The sequence below is a fragment of the Ursus americanus genome, chromosome 4 (genome assembly GCF_024610735.1).
Source record: "Ursus americanus isolate L20-20 chromosome 4, mUrsAme1.1.p, whole genome shotgun sequence".
NCBI classification, from domain to species: Eukaryota; Metazoa; Chordata; class Mammalia; order Carnivora; family Ursidae; genus Ursus; species Ursus americanus.
The window spans coordinates 87,463,637-87,488,646 of NC_142130.1; the positions used below are offsets into that span (position 1 = coordinate 87,463,637).

The 25,010-nt window shown below is 49.9% G+C and overlaps 1 protein-coding gene across 6 annotated transcripts in view; it reads left to right on the forward strand.

Annotated features, from left to right (window-relative positions):
* EVA1C (eva-1 homolog C) overlaps nucleotides 1–25,010 on the forward strand; it is a 71,075-nt gene that overhangs the window by 35,771 nt on the left and 10,294 nt on the right. For 2 of the 6 annotated variants that reach the window (XM_045785515.2, XM_045785513.2), the window contains exons 3-5: nucleotides 716–839; nucleotides 8,102–8,254; nucleotides 19,209–19,352. In XM_045785515.2, coding sequence (XP_045641471.1) covers nucleotides 716–839; nucleotides 8,102–8,254; nucleotides 19,209–19,352 — 421 coding nt within the window. Of the gene's footprint in view, nucleotides 1–715; nucleotides 840–8,101; nucleotides 8,255–19,208; nucleotides 19,353–24,775; nucleotides 24,932–25,010 lie in introns of all 6 variants that reach the window. The other 4 variants (XM_087861763.1, XM_087861764.1, XM_045785514.2 and 1 more) reach the window with 4 other exon arrangements.

Sequence of the window (25,010 nt, forward strand, 5' to 3'; positions counted from 1 at the left end):
CCTGGAAAAAAAGAAATTGAGAGCAGGAGAGGAGGAGAACTTTCAAGCCAAACGCTCAACAGCAAAGCCTGCGTATTCTGTGAAGAAAACTGCTCCAAAGGGAACAAATGGGTCCTGAGTCCTTGAGGTTGGCAAGGGCGGGAATCAGCTTTTTCATTTGCATCGGGGGGCCCGTGTTCGGGTCGGGGCTCCAAGGCCTCCCGCGAGTGCTGAGTTCTCCGTGGTCGGTGGCCAGCCGTTTGTGCGGCCGGACGGACAGCCGTGGCTGTGATGCCTCATCCCCACGGAGCTGCCCCAGCCCTGCCGGAAGGGCCCTCCGACTCCAGTCTCGCCCACACGCTGTTTCTCAACTCTTGCTCATGCTTCCCGGAGCCTCCCCAAGGCCGTACTTTTGCCAAAATCATCAGCAGCGCTCCCTTCAGCTGAGGCAGATCGCAGGCCGGTCTCCTGATGGGGATCTGCCGCTAGAGGGTCAGGGTTCTTGTTCTGGGAAAGACGGGGACACTGGGAGCACCCCCGATCACACGCATACACGTGCTCTCGCCTTAGTCACAGCTCACGGCAGCTTGAAGCTTCTTTGGACGCCCCAGACCAGGCCGACAGGTGTCTCTCCCTTCTTGGAGCCCAGAGCCACCTGGTGGGGGGGGGTGTGTGGGATCTCACACACGCTGTGTGTGGTTTTCAAGCCTATCCCTTTTCTACCCCCTCATTTTAGAAGGTGCTGGATGAATGCCAGAGCCGGCGGGCCTGCCACCTCCTGGTCAATAGCCGTGTTTTTGGACCTGACCTTTGTCCCGGAAGCAGTAAATACCTCCTGGTGTCCTTTAAATGTCAGCCTAGTAAGTAACGTCCGAGGGGGCCCGCGTGTGCGGTGGGGGTTCCCTGTTTCATTCACGGCCCTCGTGGAGATTCTCTGCCAGCCAGTGTTGGTCCCACTTAGAAATTTAGAAACTTGTCAGTAGAGATGTCCTACCTGTTTCTGCAATGGGTCGTGGGTATTTGTATGAATAGTTTGAGGATATTTGCGTGTGTGTACGTGGACAACCATGTCTCCATGTGCATTCTTGCCAATCCCTGAATTTAAAAAAATCCTTCCTAAGATGTAAAATTCAGTTGGACCCATGCTAAAGGCATCAGGGGTGTCAAGAGGCTGCGAGTGCTTTTCCCCCCAACGAGGGGCTGGTTCTCCTTTTCAGGGGCAGCCCACCCCCAGCTGCTTGCTATCACGAGAGAGCACAGCTGCCCCCCTGGAGGCCCTGCTTCCAGATCTTTATGAACCCCTCTTCTGCTTTCCCCAAAGCAGGGGCTCTGGACCCAGTTGTCTCTTCCTGAGGAGAAAGAAAACAGAAGGGTTTCTGGCCTGAGCAACTTCTTCTGCTCTATTCTTGCATTTTCCTCCACTGGCCTGTGTCACTGTAACACACGTTAGTTTTGTGATTAACCCATTGCAGTTCAAATGGAACTGCGTTTTAGCGAGTAGGTCGCACTGAGAGGCGGGCGGGTCAGCCCGAGAGGCAACCTCAACGTTAGAGGCTCCTGGTAACCCTTGAACAGGCTTGTTGAAAAGAAAGCAGGTTATAACAACACCGTTTAACCAAAGGATTATATTGAAGGAATAGTCATTTGAAAAAATTCTGTATTGCCATCCCAACACATCATTTTTGTTTTTTTTTTCATTTTTTGTTATTATTATGCTAGTCACCGTACGGTACATCCTTAATGTTTGATGCAGTGTCCCTTGTCTGCATTCTGTTCTCTGTCGGTTTCTGCCTCTGGAGCCCAGCATCCTCCCAAGACCCTGGCAGCCTGGGTGCTGGGGGCGGGTGAGGCTTTGGGTCACATGCATGTTGTGGTCTCTAGTGCGCACCTGCAGAGAAAGCACGGGACCTTTTCAGCAAATATCCAGCCTTCCGTCTTAAACCCTTTCCCTGCTGGGGCCTCGGTGCCTCAGAGCTGCCCATTTGGCTCTTCCCCCAGACTGTGTGTTCACACACACATTCACACTCACACGCACATACACACCACCACACGCTCACAATGTATGCACGGTCACTCATACATACACAATATCACGCCTGTGTGTGCTGTTACACGCATGCACACTGTCACACACATACTCACGCATGCCCATGATCACACACACCCACAAGCAGGCCCGAACTTTGCACACCGGCCGAGCCCTGCCTGGGAATTCTTGTCAACTCCTGCTTCACTCAGGAAAATCCCTTCTAGATCTCTGTGTTGTCAGTCATGCCCTTCCCGCGGCTTAATCTCAAAAATGGCCGTCCTCCTGCCATGGTGGAAAAGACACCCTTTTTAGAGTCGCCCTTGTTCAAAATGTTAAGCATTGGAGAATCTGGGTGGTGGGGATATTCCCGTCTATTGCAATACTCTCTCACATTTTCTATACATTGGAAGTTTTCATGATAAAAAGTTGCGAAGGACCAGTCTCTAAGAGAAGTGAAAAGGCCCTCGTGAGATTGGTGGAAACTTGAATCTAAGTCGATGCCAGGCCACAGCCTTATTCCTGGACTGATCGCTAATTTCATTTCAGCAAAACACTTATTAAGCACCTACTGTGCACAAGTGTCCAGCCAGCTGTTGGGTATGAAGAGGACTTCTTGGATGGTGGTTCCATCGAGGACCGCTCCCAATGTTCCTTCATCCAACCAGCATTGACTGACGTCTTCACACAGCTGGTTCCTTGTCCTTTAGCTTCTAGCAAATATCGCTTTCTCCGGAAAGACCAGATCTGTCCAAAGAAACATCTCAGCAGGAGCCCCGCTCTCTTGGTGCTGTGCGGGTCGCCCCGGGGGAATTGACCCTGGCAGGGGTGCAGGGAAGGCTTTCCTGGCAGGTGATGGTGGGGCTGAGGATGGCGGGATAGGGGGCGGGCACAGAAGGAGCACCCCGCATGAAAGCCTGTGGCCAGAGGGAGAAGGGGGCTCTGGGGAGCACACAGGAGCATCGGCCAGGGGTCCGGGGGGTGGATCCTTGGGGCTCTGATGGCCAAGGAAGGAGGTGGATTCTTTCTTTAAGTGGGGAGGGTGCGTGGCTGGGGTTTTAAAGTCCCCTCTGGCTGCCCCGTGTGTAATAGATTAGGGGCAGAGCGCTTGTGTCTTAGTCTGTTCGAGCTATTGCAACAAAATGCCATAAACTGGGAGGCTTATAACCAACAGAAGTTTATTTCTTATAGTTCTAGAGGCTGGGAAGACCAAGATCGAGGTGTTGGCAGATTTGGTGTCTGCTGAGGGCCCACTTCCTCACTGATGGCTGTCTTGTTGCTGTAGCCACCTTGGCAGAAGGGACGAGGAATCTCTCCGGTCTCTTTCATGAAGGGCACTAATTCCATGCCTGGGGGCTCCACCCTCGTGACCTAAGCACCTCCCAAACGCCCCACCCCCTAAGACCATCCAGTTGGGCGTTAGGATTTCACCTTGAGTTGAAGGGGGATGCAGTCATTCAGATCAGAGCACCTTGGGTAACGTGCACATCAGTGACCTGAGGACCCCGTCACTGCTGTGAGGTGAAGGAGGAAGGAAGGGGCTCCCACACCCTCCCGCCTCCTTTTCTGTAACCCTCTTACCCCGGAGGCTCTTCTCTGTCTCTGGGGACAGCCCGAGCTGACACTGAGTGTCCGAAGCAGCACCTGCTGCCCCAGGGCTGCAGGGGGCCAGCCCTCATCACGAGAGCCAGCTATGCGTATCTCTGCCCGGCTCCACCTGCGGGCAGGGACATCTGCCACCACGGGAGCATTGACACCAGGGAGCTGGGCGGACGCCGCCAATCAGGGCTGGCTGGTCGGGTGGTCGGGGAGCTATTTTATAGGCTCACCTCCAGCATCGGCTCTGTGACTCAACCGTCGAGGGAGGGCAATGCACCTTCCACATGGGGCTGTGGTGAAGGGTGTGTAAGGACAGCGTCGTGTGGACTGAAACCACAGTGCTGCTTGTAAGCTGCTTAGCACGGGCCTTGTCATGAAGGTGCCCTCGGTGATTGGTGGCCATCGCGCCAGTAGGCAGGTTAAAGTCATCCTTGCGGAGGATGTGAATGACCAAAAGGCAGCAAGACACCAGGTGCTGGGGGGCTGGGGTGAGGTCTGCCCCGGGTGCAGGCGATAGCAGGGCACCCTGTCTGCCGAGAATTTTTTTAAAAAGCCATTAGAAGTGACTTAATCTCTCTCTGCATGTTTTTTTTTCCTGCATGTTGATAATATTGCCACGCATGGCCATCTTCAGTAACATCAGTAATCACACATTCTCATCACGGCAGGTCACCCTCCCCACCCCGCTTTGAAGGGCCCCTGCGGACAGGAAGTTGTGTATCTGTGTTATTAAGGAGGACCCGCTAGCCCCCTGCTTGGCAGAATTAGGAGGGGGACTCTGTTTCTGTTATCATTGAAGAAGAGTCCTGGCTCTCCTTCTCCCTGGGCTCCTGTCACTCTCCCCTGTCACACCCACCGGGCTGTTGGCCACCCTTCTGGAAGCCTTCCCCCCCTCCTTTTCTAACCTGAGACCATCGAGCACTCTCACCCAGCTCTAAAACAAATTCTCTTTCTCTACCAAAAGTGGCAGTTTGTTAGTGGTCCCTTTGTGTTTAGGCTCGAGAAGTGTCACTCTTAGGCGACAGTGAATTAACACATTCCCAAGGAACCAGAGTGACTCAACATCACACAGGGGTAACCCCAAGCAGTAATGTGACTCTCACAGGCCCCTCCATTCCAGGAGATGATTGGCCTGTAATCTGGGGACAGGATCACTGGAGGCCTTGGCGTACGGGTGTTGTGTTACCCCGGGTGAGCTTGCCCGGCATCGGCATCCAGGCCTCCTTTAATGAATGGGCCTTAGTACATCAGAGAGGTGGTGATTAATAAACGCTTAGCATGACAGGCCTTAAAAAGTCTCTTCTAATTTTTAAAAATTCTGATGAAAGAAAGAAGGAAAGAAAGAAGAAAGAAAGAAAGAAAGAAGAAAGAAAGAAGAAAGAAAGAAAGAAAGAAAGAAAGAAAGAAAGAAAGAAAGAGAAAAAGAAGCCAATCCTGTTAAAAAGGAAAGCTTCCAGTTTGCTAGATAAGGCTTGGTTTTCATCCTTTTTGGCGAGCTCTGCCACTGGAAGGCATTCTTAACATTCTTCAGTGTTCTCCCCGTTGGAAGGGGGCTAGGGCTCTTTTGGGGCGTCTGCCCAAGTCCTCTGTTCTGCATCAAAGGCCATCGTTCATTCTGGGCCTTTGAAGTAAGGCAGTGTTTTGGTGTTGGTGGGACTTAGCATTTACTCATAAAAAGCACTGAAAACCTCATCCCCGTGCGGATGTGACTCACCAAAATCAAACCCTCGGATGTCAGGGTCAGACTCAGTGTTCTTTTTGTTTAGCAAAAGAAAACAAAGCTTTTCTTGGCTTTAGATTTAAACTGTTGTATTCGGATTCCAGTGAACGGGTGAAGGGCATTCTAAACATTGCTTAGTCACCACTTAAATTTTCCCTCCTCTGTTAGTTCCTTGTGGGTTCAGAGACGAGGCGGGGCAGGATTCTGTGAGCATCTGGAACCCGGTTTCTGCTTCACACCTTTGATTATCTTGAGTGTTCCCGTCATCACTGATTAAAGAACAGTGCCAAGGTTTATCAGCCCGGGAGCTGACGGCATCTTGAGATCTTGAAGCTTTCCTCACGGCTGCTTCTCTGTTTGGTGTAGAAAGGCATGGGAATTCACACGTTATAGAAAAAGGCGGAATATATATTTGGAAATTATTTTCTTTCGTGTTTTACGTTTGGGGCTCAAGTCAGTGATTCCAGGATATGGAAATGCCACAGCCACCGTTGCCCCGGTGTCCACCACTCACGTCTTCCTGGAAGGCTTCAGTGGGGGGGCTCTCAAATCCATTTGATTACAACGCAGAGCAAGGAAAACATTTTACGTTTTGGCCCAGCATGACACACACACACAACTGAAAAGATTTTTTTAAATTATAAAATAATGTTAATCCTTTTTTGCGTGATGCGCTTTGGTGCTTTCTAAACTCTTCTTTGTTTTTTGAAATTGCAGGTCACAAATGACTAAACCGATTTCATGAATAGAATAGAATAGAATAGAATAGGCCTCAAATCACAGTCTGAAAAACTTTAGCTTGAGACATATGAGGGATCTGGGTGGGAGTGGCCTGCACCTTCAATCCAAAAAATAGTGAGAGAAGTGAAAGTGGGGGTTGGGGAGTGGTCGTGGGGATGGTCATAGGCAATGGTCATGGGAGGTGGTCATGGGGGCTGGTCATAGGAAGAGTGGTCATAGGAGGGGTGGTCATGGGGAGTGGTCGTGGGCAGTGGTCATGGGGATGATCATAGGGAATGGTCATGGGGGATGGTCATGGGAGGGGTGGTCATGGGAGGGGTAATCTTGGGGAGTGGTTATTGGGGAAGGGCTAATTTTCCTTCCTGACACATTCTTCCTCCCCATCCCAGGCAGTCCCTGATAGCCTGAATAGCTCCTGTAATTTAGCTCCTGTTGGCTTTTTTGGCTGAAAAATGTTCCCATTTGCTCTGCAGTTGCCATTTCAAAGTAGAAAAATCCTGTACAGGTGTGATAAGTGATTTTTTTTTCCTCTATAAAATGCTGGGGAGGTGGGGAGAAGAGAACTACACATGCAAATAAATGACCATAGTCTCCTTTGCTTTGCTTTGCTTTTGCAAAGTTTAAGATAAGTGGCAGCCTAAGATAAGTGGCAGGAAAAGATGTTTGTAACACATAATAGATGAAAGTTAGCATCCAGAATATATGAATCACTGCTACAGTGTCTAAAAATCCAAAACACAACATGCCAAGGATATGAAGAGGAGGTTCCCGAGAGGGCTGTTTTGAGGATTAAATTCATTGATACATTTAAAGATCTTAGGACAGGGCTTAATCCAGAGGACGAGCTCAGTAAATATTAGCTTTTATTATTTTTGAATTATCTTTATTGAAATGTAATTTACATGTCATAAATTTCACCCATTGTAAGTGTGTCATTCACTGATGTTCAGCACATGTGCTGAGTCATGCCACCGTCACCACCGTCCAGCTATAGAACATTTCCATCTTCTCAAAAATGTCCTGTGTCCATTTCTTGTCATTTCCCTTTGTTCCCAAGCCTCAGCCCCTACGGAACGGCTCACCTACGTTCTGACTGAGTGCTCTTGCCTCTCCTGCAGGTCCCAACAAAATAGAATCATATGGCATGTGGTTCTTTGTGTCTGGAGTGTTAATGATTATTACTTTTAAAACTCAAATCATTATGAAACATCTTTATTAATTGAATGCTTTTCCAGTACGTTCTTTAAAAAAAAAAATCAACTATACTTTCATCAGCAGTGCATTTACAACGTCTGCGCTGTGTGACATTGCAAAGGGAAAGGTACTATAGTAAGCGGATTAAACAGACACACAAACCTTTCCCTAAATTCTTTGGGAACAAACCGTGACGTGGTGCGCGTTGTCGTAAGGTAGCACACCCCTGCAGCCGAGCGTCAGATGTTCCCGAATCACCAGACTGGGGGCAGGCTCTTCATACTTCTCTAAAGAGGGACTCTTCACAAGACATATGCCCCGTTTTTTCCCTTTCCTAGCCAGGGAAATAATTTACTTTCACCGCATCTCTCTTTTTAAATATGTAAATGGGGACGCTAGAACGTTAGGAGGTCTGGTGGTGAGGTTTAACCCGGCTCTCTCCAGAAGTTTAATAGGCAGTCAGGTAATTCCTGGTCTTGACCTGTGTGGGTCCAAGCCAACGTTTGAGGCAAGGCTCCCTTCAATTAAGGAATGTGTGACCTCAAGTGGAGAGAGAGAGAAACATCCGTTATGGCCAGGCCCATGCCCAGACCCAGCCCAGCGAGCCCTGTCTTCAGACATACCTGGTCCCTGTCTCCTCCGCCTGCCCCTTACTCTCATTCCCACGTCTTCCCGCAGAGGGCTTCTGTTCCAGGGTCACACCCCAGGGCGGGGCGGTTCCCACTCTCCTTCTCAGGGTGCAGGGGGTGGGGGGGAAGGGGGAGTGGCCAGGGCATAGGCAGCGCTCCCCGATTCCTCCTGAGGGAAGCTGATGGTGCCGCTGCTTTTTGTTTCTGCTTCAGATGAATTAAAAAACAAAACCGTGTGTGAAGACCAAGAGCTGAAACTGCACTGCCACCCTTCAAAGTTCCTCAACATCTACTCGGCGAGCTACGGGCGGAGGATGCAGGAGACGGACATCTGCTCCTCGGGGGCAGAGCGGCTCCCCCCCTTTGGTACGTGGCTTCATGTGGCTCTCGCAAGGTGCCGAGGGGATTGGGGGTCTGGCTCCCTATGCGGTGGCCAGTACTTGGATTGGAGCGAAAGTCAAGGGCAGGGAGGAACCCCCCACAGGGTCCCACCTCCTTCTGCCCCGCATTCCCAAATCTGCCCGTTGTTTAGTCGTTTTTGAGCACTGAGTAGTTATTGAGCACCGAGTGTATGCAGCACCCTGTTCCAGGCATGGGGGAGTCATCAGTGACCAACACAGGGTCTTCATGGAACTGACCTCCCAGCAATGCACAAGATGTAGTGAGAGAACGAACAGGAGGAGCTCAGGCATTGAATTTCAGGCGCACACTCTTGGTAAGGGGAAAAGCACAGCATGGGAGGGAGACAGGGGAAGCTGGGGTGTGCTGCAGAGAACCACGGCCTTATGGGGTCACGGGCATGCCGAGCAGAGACTTGAAGGAGGAGACCTGTGGATACCTGGGGATGGTGTCCAGGTAGAGAGAAGAGTCTGGACCATAACCAGTTGTTTAGGGTCGCGGGGAGCTCCGGGAGTCATTCTTCTTAGGGGTCTGCAGTTGGAGCTGAGAGACGATGGCCAGGATATGGGGCTGAAAGCTCTGTCCATCGAAGTTGCCCGATGTTATGATTAGTCAGGGCTCTCCAGAGAAACAGGACCCATAGGAGATACACACGTATCTTTGGAGAGATTGGTGTTAAGGAATTGGCTCACACAGTGGTGGTGCCTGGCTGATCTGAAACCTGCAGGGCGGGCTGGCGGTCTGGGAACTCAGGTAAGAGTTGGTGTTCAATCTTGGGTCCAAATTCTGCGGGATAGCAGGCTGGAAACAGGCAGATTTTCTATGCTACAGCCTGGAGGAAAATTCCTTTTTCAGGAAACATGTCTTTGTCCTTCAGGCCTTCAACTGATTGGTTGAGGCCCACCCCCTCCCGGCAGGGTAATCTGCTTTACTCAGAGTCCGCTTTAAATGTTCAGTGTTAGTCCTATCTTTAAAATATCTTCACGGGTGCCCGGGTGACTCAGTTGGTTAAGCGACTGCCTTCGGCTCAGGACATGATCCTGGAGTTCCAGGATCGAGTCCCACATTGGGCTCCCTGCTCAACGGGGAGTCTGCTTCTCCCTTTGACTCTCCCCCCTCTTGTGCTCTCTCTCTCTCTCATTCTCTGTCTCTCAAATAAATAAATAAAATCTTTACAAAAAATAAAAGATAAAATAAAATCTCTTCACAACCCCTTCTAGATGGGTGTTTGACCCAACAATGGGGCACCATATCCTAGCTGAGACGAAACATAAAAATAACTTTCATCCACCCCGGTCTGGAGTGGGGCAGTGGCCTGATCTCTGTCCTCCATGTTACCAGAGAGAACAGGCCCTACGGGGAGACGGCCCAGAGAGTTGCACTTGATTCATCAGAATCTAAAATGAGCTCCAAGGAGGGCACGTGATGTGATGAGCACCGGGTGTTATAGGCAACTAATGAACCATTGAACACTACACGAAAAACTAATGATGTACGGTATGTTGGCTAATTGAATTTAAATTAAAAAATAATAATAATAAATAAAAATAAAAGGAGCTCCACAATGTATTAAATTGCTACAATCGCATGTGAAATTAAACATTAATTTAAAAAAGAAATGCATACAAAACCAATATCTTGGATCTAAGAAAAAAAAAAAAAAGAACGAAAAATGACGACCCCCCAGGCAAGCTCTCAGACGATACTAGAGAGAGAACAAAAGCAGTTCAAGAGGAACTCGGACCCCCAAGGCCCCCAGCTCGGTGTTCTGGGAAGGAAGGCCCTTCGTTGGCCAATGGCAGAGGGTCATTTAAGGGCAAAGACAGGCTAAAATGGGCTTCTAGCTGTCCCCGATTAGCTCTGGGCCAGAAGACTCCCATTTAATGGGCTTGGCTGCCAAGTGGGGCAGCGAGGTCCTTGTGGGCGTGGCTTTCCATTGTATGTGTTGCCACCACCCCCTGCCCCACGCCCCCGTGAGTGACCTGGGAGTTCCTGACACTCCGGTCTCCCTCTCATGTAACCCCTGCATCTGTTCAGAGCATCTCCACTCCCTCCTGCCTTGGTCCCGTCACTGCATCAGCTCCAAGGACCATGGCCTGGTCATTGCAGTCCCCCTACTCCCTGACTTGCCTTTCTCCCGGGGCGGCCGGAGGCATCCCGCTAAAAGGCCAGTGTGATCCCTGTTCTTCCGAACATCCTGCAGGGACTCCCCATACGATCTGATCTCCTTGGCTGGATAAGAGGCCCTTGCTGATCTGACCTATTTCTGCAAAAAGGGACTCTCCTTCTTGATATTGGGGTGGGACACCCCATTTCTCAGGCTTGCTAAATCTGACTTAGCCACATGTGTTTGGGGAGGCAGCACTAAGTCACATCTGTTGCAGCCGTTGTTTTGAGCAGAAGTCGGTCAGCCAAGCAGGCCGCGTGGTTTACGTGCCCTGGGTCGCGCCGCCTTAGGTTCCCGGGAAGCTGGATGGGAGTTGGGTTGAAAGGGAAGTGTAATCAGCCAAAGCAAATGTTAGTAGACATCACGGCTAAAGGACAGGTTTCCATAGAGACTTCGAGGAATCCTTCGGTCAGCCAGCTGTGCTCTTGCCATGAATGACCCTTGTGGACACGGGAAAGGTCTCTGAACAGAAAACCGTGCCCCTTGCTTAATGGTTCAGTTTGAAAAGTTTGAGCCCCGGCAAAGTCACAGGGCAGAAACAACCTGCTCATCCTGCCCCCGTCCCCTGGCACCCCCACGGTCAAGGGCTTCTGTCCCTTGCTCGTTGACTAGACGTGAGGTTGAAGAGCATTCAGGAACCGCCGCCAGACGCCGGAGATCACCCAGTCTGTGCTCTGCAGGGGCGAGAGGCTCGCAGGGAAGAGAGGCCCTTGGGAGGGCTCCTCATCCTCAGCCCCCCAGCCTCATGTGGAGGCTTGGACTGTGCCCCCTTCCAGGTCAGCATCAAGGGCAGACCCTGGCACGTGTGCGTACAGACCGCTGGCCGCCCGTGCGGACATACTTTCCCCATCTCGCCGAATCCTAGGAAACTGTTCCCTCTTCGGCCCTGGGAAATTACACGTGAGATTTTAAACTGCATTGGGCATGTTCTCCCCAGCAAACCATCCGTTTATCCCTCTTGTACAAACACACTTTAATATTACCCTCTTTAGAAGGCATACCTTTTGACCACCGCCTCCCCCTGACTCGGTCTGAGTATCTCTATCTCTCATCGGCAGCTCTGCTCCCCGCTTCTGGGCATCTCTCACCTGGACCTTCCGGACCACTTCCTAACTGGCCTCTCGGCCTCCCTTCTCCCTGATTCTCTCCCTTAGTCCCTTCTTCTTTCAGCAGCTGGAGAGAGATTATTAAAATAAATCAGATCACAATACCCACCCTCCACCCCTTAAAGCCCTGCTCCTTGTTGCTGTAATTAGAATCAATCTGTTCTCCCAGCCGTGGGTCTGCCCTCCCTTCCCTTACAAACTGTGGGGCACTGCGCACTCATTCATAGCCTGGGGCCTTTGCACAAGCTCTTCCTTTGGCCTGGAATGTTCTCACCCCATCATTCAGGAATCAAGTCAGATGTCCTTCTTGGACAAGTTTCCTGGGGCTCCCTGCCAGCATGGGACCTGGTCTCTGTGGTCCCAAGCAGCCCCCCTGTTTGAGTGTCTTCATATCATGGAAACCATCACTTACCCGTCTAGGGTCTGTTTCCCCAGGGGAAGGTAAGCACTGTCGAGACTGTGTCTGTCTGCTTCCTGCAGAATTCCCAGCAAACTTGAGGAATGCCGGACACAGAGTTGGTGTCCACGTGAATCTTGACATGTGTGAATGAATCAGAGCCCCTCCTAAGTGAGGTGCCCACACAGGGCTCCTGCAGGTGGACGGCTGCCAGCCCCGAATGCGGGCCTGGTGTCGTCACGGCTTCCAACCCCTCATGAGATGCTGGAAATCCGGATTCTTTTTTTTTTTAAATGTGAAATGTTCCAACTTTTAAAACAATGTGTGAGCCAAATAAAACATGCCTACAGGCCACATCCGGTCCCCAGGCTGCCAGTGCGCTCTCTGCTCTAAGTTACTACAGCTCAGCGACACGGCTTTGACGAAGGGAGAGAGGCCATTTATCTCAGCCCTGGGATCTGACATGAGCTTGGCAGGAAGACTGGCTAGGGCCGGGGGGTCAGGCCTCACTGCGGCCTCTGGAAGGTGATGTGCGTACCTTTCCTCTTGGGGGTAAGCTGCCGTCTGTTGGAACCGCCTATGCTCCAGCCTCGGCGCCTCCCTGGGAGCACGGGTGCTGAGGGCCGGCTGGGCCTCAGTGAGGTCAGGAAGCCCCGCTGAGCGTGGCTTTAGCGCTCAGATCCTGACGGAGGGCAATTTCCAGTTCTTTCCCAAAGATCACTAGAAGGACCTCTGTTAGCGTCCTGCACCAGCCGCCCAAGTACATTAAAGGGAAATAAGAAAACAGTTCAGTCATAAATGTTACCCATCAAATAAGAAACTTCTTCCTTTTCAGGGTCTCTTCCAAGTCCTGGGGTCTGAGCATAGAACAGTTTTTACGTAATGCTAATTCTAACACAGATACATTTGATTTTGCTTTGAAATGTAACTTTACATCCTGGGTGTTCTTCCACGCGGCCGACAAAATCCTAACAACGCCGGTCGTTTCTTCATAACGTGTTGAAGGGCTAGAGTATATCATTTAATCAGCCATGCCCTGGTGGCGGGGGTATTTTACTGCTTCTGAGTTCAAATATTCTGAGGGATGTATGATGAACTTGGGCCTGTCTTTCCTCTGGTTGTTTCCTTGGGATAAATTCCCAGAACTTTTATACTGAAAGAGGGCGTGGGCGTGTTTACGATTCTTTATATGTATCCCCAGAGTTCTTTCCAAAAACTTCCCGTACCAATTTATATGCGTAAACAGCGACATACGGCTCTGGGTTTCCTCGCAACTCTGGCAGAGGTCTGTGTGATTTTTCTTCATGATTCCAATTTAATAGGTATAAAATGATCCTCTTATTCGCCTTTCTGTGAATATTAATGACTTTGAACACTTCCCGTGTTTTTGTGGTCCTTGTATTTACATTTGCACCCACCGTCTCTCTAGCCTTTGTCCTTTTTTTTTCCCCCTAGTGGGACCCTTATTTTTTTTTCATACACTTTTACATGACAGAGTAGAGATGTTAATCCTTGACATGCCTTTTCTGCCGCCAGTCTCCCGCCCCACGGTATGTGTTTGTCTGGACTTACGGTTTGGGTTTGTTACAGGCAGCTGGTTGCTTTTTCGATTCTGCGTACTTTATATGTCGGTAGGATCAAGAGGAAGGGACTTCGTGGCGGTGGGGAGGAGGAAACCCTTGGGGTCAGGGCATCTGCACGTGACCTCCCGCCCCCTGTCATGTGTGACGTCATCACGCTCCCGTGAGCATCCTCAGAGCTGCCCATGACCTGGCTGACAGTACCTACCCCAGTGGGACCTGAGCTCATACTGGACATTCCCAAAGACATAAGGGTGCTCATGCCTGTCCTCAGCAAAGCCTCTGAGCCCCCGCCTGAAGGAGGGTGAGCAAAGCCTCCATTCTGTGCACAGTGCCCTAAGCTGGTCCCATCTGGAATGTACCATGCAGGCGAGGCCATGGTGAGGCATTGGTCACACATCACATGCTGGCCTTGAACTGTGCTTCCCAGTCTTTTCTTCAGAAAATTCTATGTGTATGGCACGGTGGGGGGAAAGGAGGCACTGCCCAATGCCAAAACTAATAGCTGGGGGCCTGAAGGAAATATCCAGCATCCCTGTGCCAATTCACTTTTGAAGTTGGGAAGTTCTACTCTGAGATGCACTTGGCCTCCGGGTGCAAAGGTTATCGATGCTGGCTTCTCTTCAAGGCCTTAGATTTTCTTTCCCTAACACTTTCCTCAAGGTCCTCCCAACTTATGCCCGAAGTTCAGTTCCAAAGCCACACCCACATTTTGAGGAATTCTTTGTATCCCAGAAACCCACTCTTAAGTTTCGATATATGCATCTGTTTTCTGTTGCTATGTAGCAAAATACCCCAAAATTTAATAGCTTAAAACAAAACAAATGTTTATTACCACGCAGTTTCTATGAGGCAGGAATTCTGGGGTAGTTTGGGTGGTGGTCATTGCTTAAGGTCTCATGTGTTCTGGTGAGGTCGCAGATGGGATGCTGGCAGGGCGACAGTCACCTGACGGCCGAGCTTCCCAGGTGGGTTGCTTGTACAGTTGTTGGCGGACATAGGGGTCACATGGACCAGCTCTGATTCAGTGTGGAAGGAGGGCACACAAGAGGTGTGAGTTCTAGAAGCTGAAGATGATTAGGGGTCGTCTCGAAGGCTGTTATGGGCTGAACTGTGCCCCTAAAATTCGTAAGCTGAAGTCCTAACCCTAGTACCCCAGAATGCGACTGTATTTGAAGACAAGGTCTTTAACGAGGTCCGTAAGTTACATTAAGGTCATATGGGTCCTAATCCACTATAACTTGTGTCCTTATAAGAAGAGGAAGTTAGGACCCAGACACACACACAGGAAGACCATGTGAGGACACAGGGGGAGGATGGCCATCCGCAGGCCAAGGAGAGAGGCCTCAGAAGGAACAACTCTGCCGACACATTGGACTCCCAGCCTCCAGGACGGAGTGGACATACATTTCTGCTGTTTAAGCTCCCAGCGGGTAGCACTTGTTACAGCAGCCCTAGCAAACTAATACTCTGAAACTTAACCTTCAACTATGATAAAATGGAAGTCACACCAGATCTATGACTAAGCCAGCTGTGAGACCGTCTTCAAAAATGATATCTTTCTGTCACACAAGTTCAAACAAAGCTGCATCTGGTGCCTTATCTGGAGGGCACTGACCCTTCAAAGACACGCCTGAAAGATGTTGCAGCAAGTCGGATCTGTCAGAACCTATGTCTGGTGGAGCGGAAGAGAAGGGAAAGTGTGAAAATGATTGATCACGGTTGGCCCCACGTGAACACCAGTGAAACTGCATCTTAACACGGAAGGGAGTGAGCCTTCCCGAAGACCTGGGCATGAACTTCGGGAAGGTCCACTGGCTGGGCGTCCACTGTAACGTGTCATTTCCTGCTGCAGTTACATTTTCTGGGTGGGCTCCAGGGATCCTGCTGTTGCCTTAATAAGAGAATGAGAAAACCACCCAGTGGGCCTCCAGGTCTGGGCTAAGGCCATCCCAAGGCCAAGCGTGGGCGGGCCTTGCCTTCCCAGCCAAGGACTAGGGTGCCAGGGGCCCCCACTGCCAAGAGTGGCCTAATTATTAAAGTAAACACACGTTGTGAGGATTAATTACCTTCAGTTTCAGTGTTAAACAATAGCTAAAAAGAATTAAAATTAAATGGTTGACTATCGTGTTATCAGATGGATTGGGGGTGGAGGATGGTCTGCCAGGAAGAGGGTGCAAAGAAAATCAGCCTGAGAGGGAGATAATCACTTGAAAAAAAAATCCTGCAAACAGTTCAGAGCTCAGTGTCAACAAGGATATGGTCAGACCTGAGTCAGACCTGAATTACCTTGGGCCTCTTCCTGAAAACACGCTGTGGGTTTCACTTGGACCAAGATAAACTCTTCTGCTCCCAGGGTCATTTCAGAGCGCAGAAGCTTGCCTCTCTAAATCTCGCTCCTCACAAGATCTCCTGGGTTCAGGAGGGTTGTGGTCTTATAAATGAGAGAGGTTTCTTTTTCCTTCCTCTATTAGCCTTAAAGAATATGGTCAGGCCCACAGCCTAAGAAAATATAAGTTTTCTAGGGCACTCATACAATTCTGCCGGGAGTGTGAATCAGAACTTTTCTGGATAACCATTTGGCAGTGTGTATCAAAAGCCTTAATATTTTGAGTAGCCGTTGACAAAGTCATCTACTTCCAAGAATTCCTGTGGAAGCTATCAAGCTTGTGTGCAAATATTTAGCTCTAAGGATGTTCCACATAGAATTGCTTCTATTTATTTATTTGAGAGAAAGAGGGTGTGAGCATGGGGGGTCAGGGGGAGCGGGAGAGAGAGACTCTCCAGTGGACCCCCCCGCTGAGCATGGGGCTCGATCCCGGGACAGGAGCCGAAATCAAGAGTCGGACACCTAACTGATTGAGCCACCCAGGCGCCCCCATATAGAACTGCTTTTAATGTTCAAAACCAAAATCATCTGAAGGATGACCGCGTTGGGTATAGTAAATAGGGCTGGCGCATCCACACGATGAAAACCTACGCAGGTCTTTAAAATGCGTTAAAATTTGCGCATCTATATTAAATGGGAAGAAGTAGCCTACAGAGTGATATGCGTATGACACCACTGAGGGAGGACAGTCATACACAGAAAAGTGGCTAAAAGGAGGTTCCCTAAAGGTTAATAGTTTTGTTGTGGTTTTTTTTTTTTTTTTCGGATTTACCAGGAATTTTTATTTTCCTAGTTTTGGCTTATCTGTATTTTTTTAGTTTTCAACTACAAACACGTATTTCCTTTGTAACAGAATAAACAAGAGTTGCATCGGACTTCTAAGAATAATTTTATAATTCAGATGGCTACTCCTTCCCAGTGCAGAAATCGTACATCCCATTCTCAGATCTCTTGACTGTGAATTCTCAAGGGTTTAGAGAAAGGCTAAGTGAGCCTATAGATTCTTGGAAATGAAAGTGCTGAGGATGTGAAACGTGCCGATCTAAAAGATGCCGGTCTATGCTCTAGAGTCGTGTACCCTCCCACCAGCCATGCTCAAGAGTTGCCGTTCTTCAGCAGTTGGGATTGTCAGTCTTCTTAAGTTTGGCTGATCTAGAAAGTGCAAAAGATTATTTTCATCATGGTCTGAATTTGTTTGTCCCTGATTTATATATTATATAAACAAACTATTCTCTATAACTTATTATAACATATGTTATATATATGATGGACAACCTTTGTCACAGAGCACTGGAAACACGTCAGTTGAGGCGCAAGTGCTGAGAACAGCCTGTCATGTTAGCGGTTGTTGTAAGTGAACTGAACTTTGTAAGGTCTCTAAAATTCTCTCTTCTGTTCTCTGCTCTCCAAGCGCTTCATTCCTCCCAGTGTGTAGTATTCTTTTAAAGATTTTATTTATTTATTTACTTAGAAAGAGAGTGGGGGAGGGGCAGAGGGAGAGGGAGAGAGAATCTCCAGCAGACTCCCCCACTGAGCAAGGAGCCCCATGCCGGGCTCACCTGTATGACCCTGAGATCATGACCTGAGCCAAAAACCAAGAGTCGGACACTCCACCAACTGAGCCCCCAGGCGCCCCACCACATGTGTATTATTAAAATTGCTTCCAAGCCGAGTGTGTTTCCCTTTCTCTCCCAGGGCTTCCTGTACACTGTCCCTAAAGGACAATAGCATCGGTCCATTTCTTTAGGTTCCATGTTGCTTGCAGAATAAATTCCATCTTTGGCTAAGCATTCACAGGCAAGCTCAGTCTCTCTCCAGGTTCCTTTTCCCGCTCATTCTCTGTGGCTTCCCTATCCACACCCGCTGTTCTAGCTCACGGTCAGCCCCCTGGACTCCCCGTAAGCGACGCTAGCCCCCTTACTTTGGTGTTCATGCCTTTCTGCCTTGCTTGCTTCTACCCAATTCATGCACTTTCTCCCGTGACCGAGTCCCTCTGCCCCAGAAAGCCTGTTGTGACCACGCTGGCCCACACAGATCTCTCCCGACTCTGACCGCAGCACCTCTTGCCCTGGTCACACACTGCTGATGCTCACCCCCCGTTTCACATTGTAGGACACCAGGTCCCACGTGTGCGTTTTGTCTCCAGCTCCAGTGCATCCTGTGAATGCAAGATAGACTCCTTCTGACTTGTTTTTCCTTACAGCACAGAGCATCGCTGCACCTCACCTCTGCACACGTGAAATTCATATTTACTAATTGTGATGGCATTGTGCCAGGTGCTGAAAAACACATCCTCGAGTGTATTAGTTCATTTCATTTCATGCATTCAGCAGTCACTTACTGGGGTTCTACACTGGGCCAGGATGTGGGTGTTGATGACAAGACAGAAAGGGTCCCTGTCCTTTTGAAGCTTATGTTCATGCAGGGCAGATGGATTCTCAAAGTAGACAAACAGGGGCACCTGGGTGGCTCAGTCGGTTAAGCATCCAACTCTTGATTTCAGGTTATGATCTCAGGGTCGTGAGATCAAGCCCCACATCCAGCTGCACGCTCAGCTTAAGATTCTCTCTCTTCCTTGGGTGCCTGGGTGTCTCAGTTGGTTAAGCATCTGCCTTCGATCAGGTCATGATCCCAGGGTCCTGGCATCAGGCTTCCGGCTCGGTGGGAAACCTGTTTCTCCCTCTGCTCCTCCTCTTTGCTCATGCTCTGTCTCGCTCTCTCTCAAATAAATAAGTAAAATCTTAGAAAAAAATAAAAAGATTCTCTCTTCTTCTCCCTCTGTACCTCCCCCCGCCCGCTAGCACATACTCTCTCTCTCTAAAAAAAAAAAAAAGGCAAATAAAATATTTTAAGGAGTGGCAAGGGGCATAAAAGAAATAAAGAAATAATCTTGATTCAGCTTTCTACATATTTTGCCTGTTTCATGTACAAGGCCAGTTACATAATTTGCAGGGCTTGATGCAAAATGAAAATGTAGGACCCCTTGCTCAAAAATATGGAAGAATTTCAAGATGGGGATAGCAGAAAGAACATCATGGTAAGCTCAGGGCCCTCCTAGCACATGTCATGAAGCCCGCTCTGCCTATAGGGGACTTAGCCCATATGATTTACGTGGCAAAGCATCTTGGGTACTTTAACGAGACAGAAAATTATCTGAGAAACTATTTCCATGAGACTTGAAATCCAGCTCCATGTATTTACTTACAGAAAATAGCATAAGCTCTGTGGTTAGCCGGCTGCGGATGCAACCTAAAGGCCTTGTTGACGTTCCCTGCCTTTCAGACTGCCTGTCTTACTCGGCTTTGCAAGTATTATCCAGGAGGTGCTACGGGAAGCAGAGATGCAAAATCACGGTCAACAATCACCATTTCGGGAGGCCCTGTCTGCCAGGAGTGAAAAAATACCTCACTGTCAGCTATGCCTGTGGTAAGAATATACCCTCCACGAACTGCTCCAAGACCCTGCCTCTTTGGGAGCTGGTGAGCTTGGGAACAAGAGGCATTTTCGTGCAACAAACCAAACGATGTTACTCTGGAAACCGTGCTGTCATCCCAGATATTCCAGAGTACCTTTTTTTTAATCCTTAATTCCTGTCTATGACGTTCACATTAGATAAACAATACAAGTTCTTTGGTCAAAATTAGTTTTGAAAGCACTTTCAGCGATCAGATGGGCAGCAAATGGGACGAACAGGAAAAGAACAATCAAATGGGAGAGGAGTGATTTTAATCTGGGCGCTTAGGAGTCTCTGAAATTTATGGGAATATTACGCAAGCTCTCAGAAGTATTGTTTGGCTCCCACTTAACCTTGCAGTCTTGGTTTTAGGCTCTAAATGACTAACTCTATGCCAATAGCCATTTTATCTGCATACCCACAGCGGTGAGTCAACAGATCAAATGCTTACCCGAAAACAATTAAAAATGTTACACGACAGCATGACTTGGTTTTCCCAGCGTCTTCAAACAAGAAAACGAAATGCCTGGTTCATTAGAGTCCAATTTTATAGAGCTGCCTAAAAGTGAATGGGCACTAATGACTCTCAGAGCATACGTTTGTAATCCTGACACGGGGACTGTTCATTTTGAAATGATCATAGGAGCCAAGGGAGAGCAAAGAGAACCGTATCTGAAAAACTCAATTATCTGTGCTCGTGGAAACCCCTTGTGCTGCCAGATAGCCCCACCTTTTTCTTTTTGTAACAGTTTTATTGAAATATAGCTCACAGATGATCCAGTTCACCTGCCGAAGCATGCAAATGAATGGTTTTAGAATTTTATTTTATTCTCAGAATTTAATTTTGTTCACAGCATTGGGCAGCTGTCACCCCAATTAAGAACATTGTCATCATCCCCCAAAGAAACTCTGCACCCTGAAGCTGTCACCCCCAGTCCATCCCCACCGCCCCACCCAGGCAACCACCAGTCGACTTTCTGTCTTTAAGGGTTTGCCTCTTGTACATTTCATATCAATGGGATCATGCCGGATGTGGGGCTCTGTGTGTGTGTGTGTGTGTGTGACTGGCGCTTCCTTACCATGTCGTAGCATGGATCAGTACTTCCTTTTTAAGGTCTAATAATATTCCGATGCACCCCATCGTATCCTGAGCTAAAAATGTGGTCTGTGGAATCAAAGCTGTAATTGGTGCAATAAGGTGACTGCGTGAGTGCGTTTCCCAAATAACAGCAGCTGCACGTGCGCTGCGGGAGGTGCGGTTTGACTTCCCCTCTCAGGCTTTATTCCCTCGCTCATGCCCGAGCAGCTCTGGGGTCCCCCAAGAAGCCACGCAGATCACTCTGAAGTTCTAGTAGCTTCCGGCCTCTCCAGCTGAGAGTTGAAGGGGTGTAGCCTGCAAATGAGGTGAACTTCCTGCGGTGCCTTCAAGAATGAGGTGACAGCTCCTAGGGCTGGTGTGGGGGGGGCTCTTCTAAGCAGAGAGAAGGTGGCCTCTCAAGGCCTGGAGGTTCTGCTTCAGTTCAAGCTTCTTCTCCGTCGTCCATTCATTCAGCACACTGTGGGCATGGGCTCTGTGGCAAAACGGTGCCTGGTGTCAAGAATTGGGTGATAAAAAAGGGGGGGGTATGGTCCTTGTCCTTGGAATTATCAGTTGAGGGTGACAGATGGCCATTGAACGAACAAGCAGGTAAATCCACCAGGTAAATCTGGGAAGCCCACGGGAGGCAGGGAGCTGGTAAGGTGAAGGTGGTGTGAAATAGCCCTGGGGCGGCCACGACCTGGTCTTGCGGGGTCCTGGGTGGAGGTGCCAGTGGAGGGCTTGCAGTGGGGAAGTCAGACCATTGTGATGACTGGACTGTTAAGAGACCAGTCTGTGGACTGTACGGTGGGAATGGGTTGGAGTGGGCTGGGGATAGGTAGGAAACAGGAGCGACTTGACTGAGCAGGGCTGGTCACCTTGGTAAAAACTGGGTGGATTTGAGAAGGGTTTGGAAAGTGGGAAGATGCGAGAGACGTTGAGGACATCTGCCCGGTGGAAAGATCAGGGACGCAGAGGAGGCAAAGGGCCGGGGTCGACCTCAGATGGGTGCAAAGGATGTTTCCCTTGTCTCAGCGGGACAGGAGGCTCTGGGATATGACGGGGGGACTTGCTGTTCTCTCTTGGGGCCTCTGTCTTCTCTGAGTATGAGACGAGGTCATCAGCTGTGGGGACTGGGGAGGGAAGAGAGTTTGAGAAGACAAGAGAAGGTGTAAAGTGCTGTGGGGAGTGGGAGGCCAGTGCCAGTGTTCTCGGGGATGCTGGTCTGCCCACTGGTGTGGTTCCTTCCAGCGTGGCCAGCTGTTTGAGACCAGACGGGAGAAGAGGGGTCTTCCAGGCTCACTGGTCAATGACAAAGAAGGAAGAGAGCTGGGGTGCCCCCAAGCGAGCGATCAGAGTGGTGGGTAGACAGGAGGGGCTTGAGGAAGAAGGGAGAAGTGGAGAGTCAGTGGAGGGGTCTAGGTGAGGTTGAGAATGGCAGAGGGAGGCACTCGAGGGAGTCCAGTTGAGGACAGAAGGCTGAGGTCAGAGAGGGGGCTTGCAACTTGGTTCTGGGTGTGGGGCTGTGGAAGAAGTGGGGGCATTGACAGTGTCCTGCCATCTCCCTAGGACAGTGCCCCCTTGTCCAGCAGTGTGGTCCCCAGGACTTATTCCAAAGGGAGAGGGTGCCTGGTACTGTGAGGCAAGTTAGTGCCCGTCCCCCCACCCCCAAGCAGACGCTTTCTCATCACCTTCTAAGTGGTTGGCATTTTAAAAATATGCTCTCCTCCATCCCCGGCCAGATGGCTCTTCACTGTGCAACCTGAATCATTACAAAATGATTTGCAATGTCTCTGAATATTTTATAGGTCACCAAATGGGAATGCAAGGTTTTACATTTTTAAAAAATTTCTCCCAACCGATGTGGAAGTGGATATGAAGACTGAGGATGTCAATAATTAATTTCTAAGCGAATCTGTCTTGGTTAACACTCTTTGGATGTGAGTGAAGGAACCAGTTTGAGCTGGTTTAAGCCAAAAAGGGGGTTGAGGCGGGAGGTATCAGGCCGTGGAAGCCAGAGCAGGGAAGCAAGGCCTCAGGGTAGGGCTGGCTTCCAAGGTCATGGCAACCCTCTGGCATCTCACTTCTCATGGCACTTCCGCTTCCTTGTTCTCTCTCTCGCTCTCTCTCTCTCTCTCCTTCTGCACCCAGGCTCCCCGTGAGCCTGAGCTGGACGGCATACGGCCACCCCCACAGCCTCAGTGATTTTATGTCCCGTTTCTAACAATTATGGTGACCATCCTAATTCCAAATTTCTAACAGAAAGAGATTGAATTGGTCAGGCTGGGGTCAGAGCCCCCCTCCCTGGATCAGCCCTGGCCAAAGACCATGTGACGTGATTATAAACATGGCTTTCTAGAGAGGGGCCCGGCCAACCCCCCACCCAAGTTGCTCTTACATAAGAGGGTCAGGGAAGACCCAGCCCACAGATGTCTATGCCAATACCCTGCTTCTAACTGCAGTGTCTGACCCAGATTTGCTGTTCCACCCAGCAATCTTGCTGTGCCTACACAGGGGACAGGACACACCCCACTCCATGGGGGGGAGGGAGGTGCGTTAGGGACAAGTACTGAACATCAAGCTCTCGGCCTTCATTTCTATAGAAACACAGGCTACCCATCTCTAATATGACCCAGGCGATGGGTCAGGGATGCCTCACCCATAGGGACCCTGATCGCACCCCTTGGTATGGGGTAGGGAAATTACAGTGAGCAGTATGATCTCTGCTCTGCACACTTGGGAGATCAGGAGGGCTTCCTGGGGGAGGTGGCATTAGAGGCAAGTGAGAGCAAGTGTGTAGGAGTCAGCAAAGTGAAGGTGGGAAGAGGGAAGGGCAGGCAGAAGAAACAGCACAGGCAAGGGTGGGGGGAGGTGAACACCAGAGTAGGACTGGAGGGGCCTGGTGGATGGGAAGTTAGGCTAGGCTTTTACCCAAGGACAGGGAGTCCTTGACAAGTCGTCTCACGGGACATAATCAATTTACATTTTAAAAAGAACACTCCTCCCTATTTTATAGAGCTTCATTTAATCCTGGCTCTCTCTTCCTCCGCAGTGCTTAGGCTGGGCAGAGAACTTCCACTCTCTGTGGAGCCCTGGGGCAGGATTCAGGCTGCAGGCCTTTCGCTCTTGTAACTGTAGGCAGCACGTCTGGCTAACGTCAGACCACTCAGCACAGAGCACACTGAGGGGGCTGGGATGCGTTCCTCCTGTTTTCTTCTTTAACGCGTTGCGAAATGAGGTCCTCTCGCTGTGTGTTCCCTCCGAGTTTAAGCATTAGCCACTTCTTGGATGTGCTGGATTTCAGACTCTCCTCCTCATAGGATAAGCCAGACCTGGAAAACTCAGCCCGATCCCCCCTCACGTCTGCAGGGAGGACTCCTTTCTGTCCCCGTAGCCGCTAGTATTCGAGGGTCACCAAGACAGAGGCACAGCCAGCATCCCCTCCCTGATAATGCGTGAGAGGCACGAGAAACGTGTGGACCTCAGCCTAGGGCCCGCACAGCTCCTCCCAGGAGCTGGGGCAGGCAGGTGGGGGCCAGGATTTGGGGACAGGTGGGTTGGAGGCACCAAGATTTAGGGGCAAGGAGAGTAGGTTCCAGGATTTTGGGGTGTGGGGAATGGGGGGGTACTAGGATTGGGGGCAGGAGGGGAGGGGTTGCCAGGATTTGGGGGCGGATGGCATAGGTGACGCTAGAATTGGGGACAGGAGGAACCGTGGTGCAGGGTTTGGGGACAGGCAGGAGAGGGCTGTGCTGGGATCTGTAGGTGCTCATGCAGTCTGGCCTCCTACTGAGAAGGAGGAGAAGTGAAGCAGAGATACCATGTTTGTCTCTGGCGGGAAGAATCCTTTTGGGCCATAAGTGCAACCTGTGCAGGCTTGCTTTTTCTTTCTTTCTTTCTTTCTTTCTTTCTTTCTTTCTTTCTTTCTTTCTTTCTTTCTTTCTTTCTTTCTTTTCCTTTCTTCCTTTCTTTCTCTTTTTTTATGATTTCTTTTTTTTTTTTAAGATTTTTATTTATTTATTTGACAGAGAGAGACAACACAAGCAAGGGGAATGGGAGAGGGAGAAGCAAGCTTCCCGCCCAGCAGGGAGCCCTATGCGGGGCTCGATCCCAGGACACTGGGATCATGACCTGAGCCGGAGGCAGACACTTAATGGCTGAGCCACCCAGACGCCCATGGAGACTTCTTTCTTAAAGTCTACACTGACCCAAGCTTGACACAGAATATTCGTTCAGGGGAAAAAAAAAAAAAAAGAAGTCGAGGTGGGTGCCCTGCCCAAATTAAGCGAATCATCTTCTCTGGTTTTACCTAAACAGACTCACGGGGACTGTCCACGTGGAAATCACTTTGCCATCTTTACGATCCTTCATCCAGCTCCCAAAGGCTGGGCGTCCCACGGACAGCCCGGCATCGCGGAGAGATCGAGGGCACGTGCGCACAAGACCAGGCGTTCAGGTGCCACCTCTTCCTAGGTGAGCGACACCTGGGAGCCTCAGTTGTCCCGTCTGTAGGAATGGGGATGATACGTATCTTCATGGGGCGCCATGAACA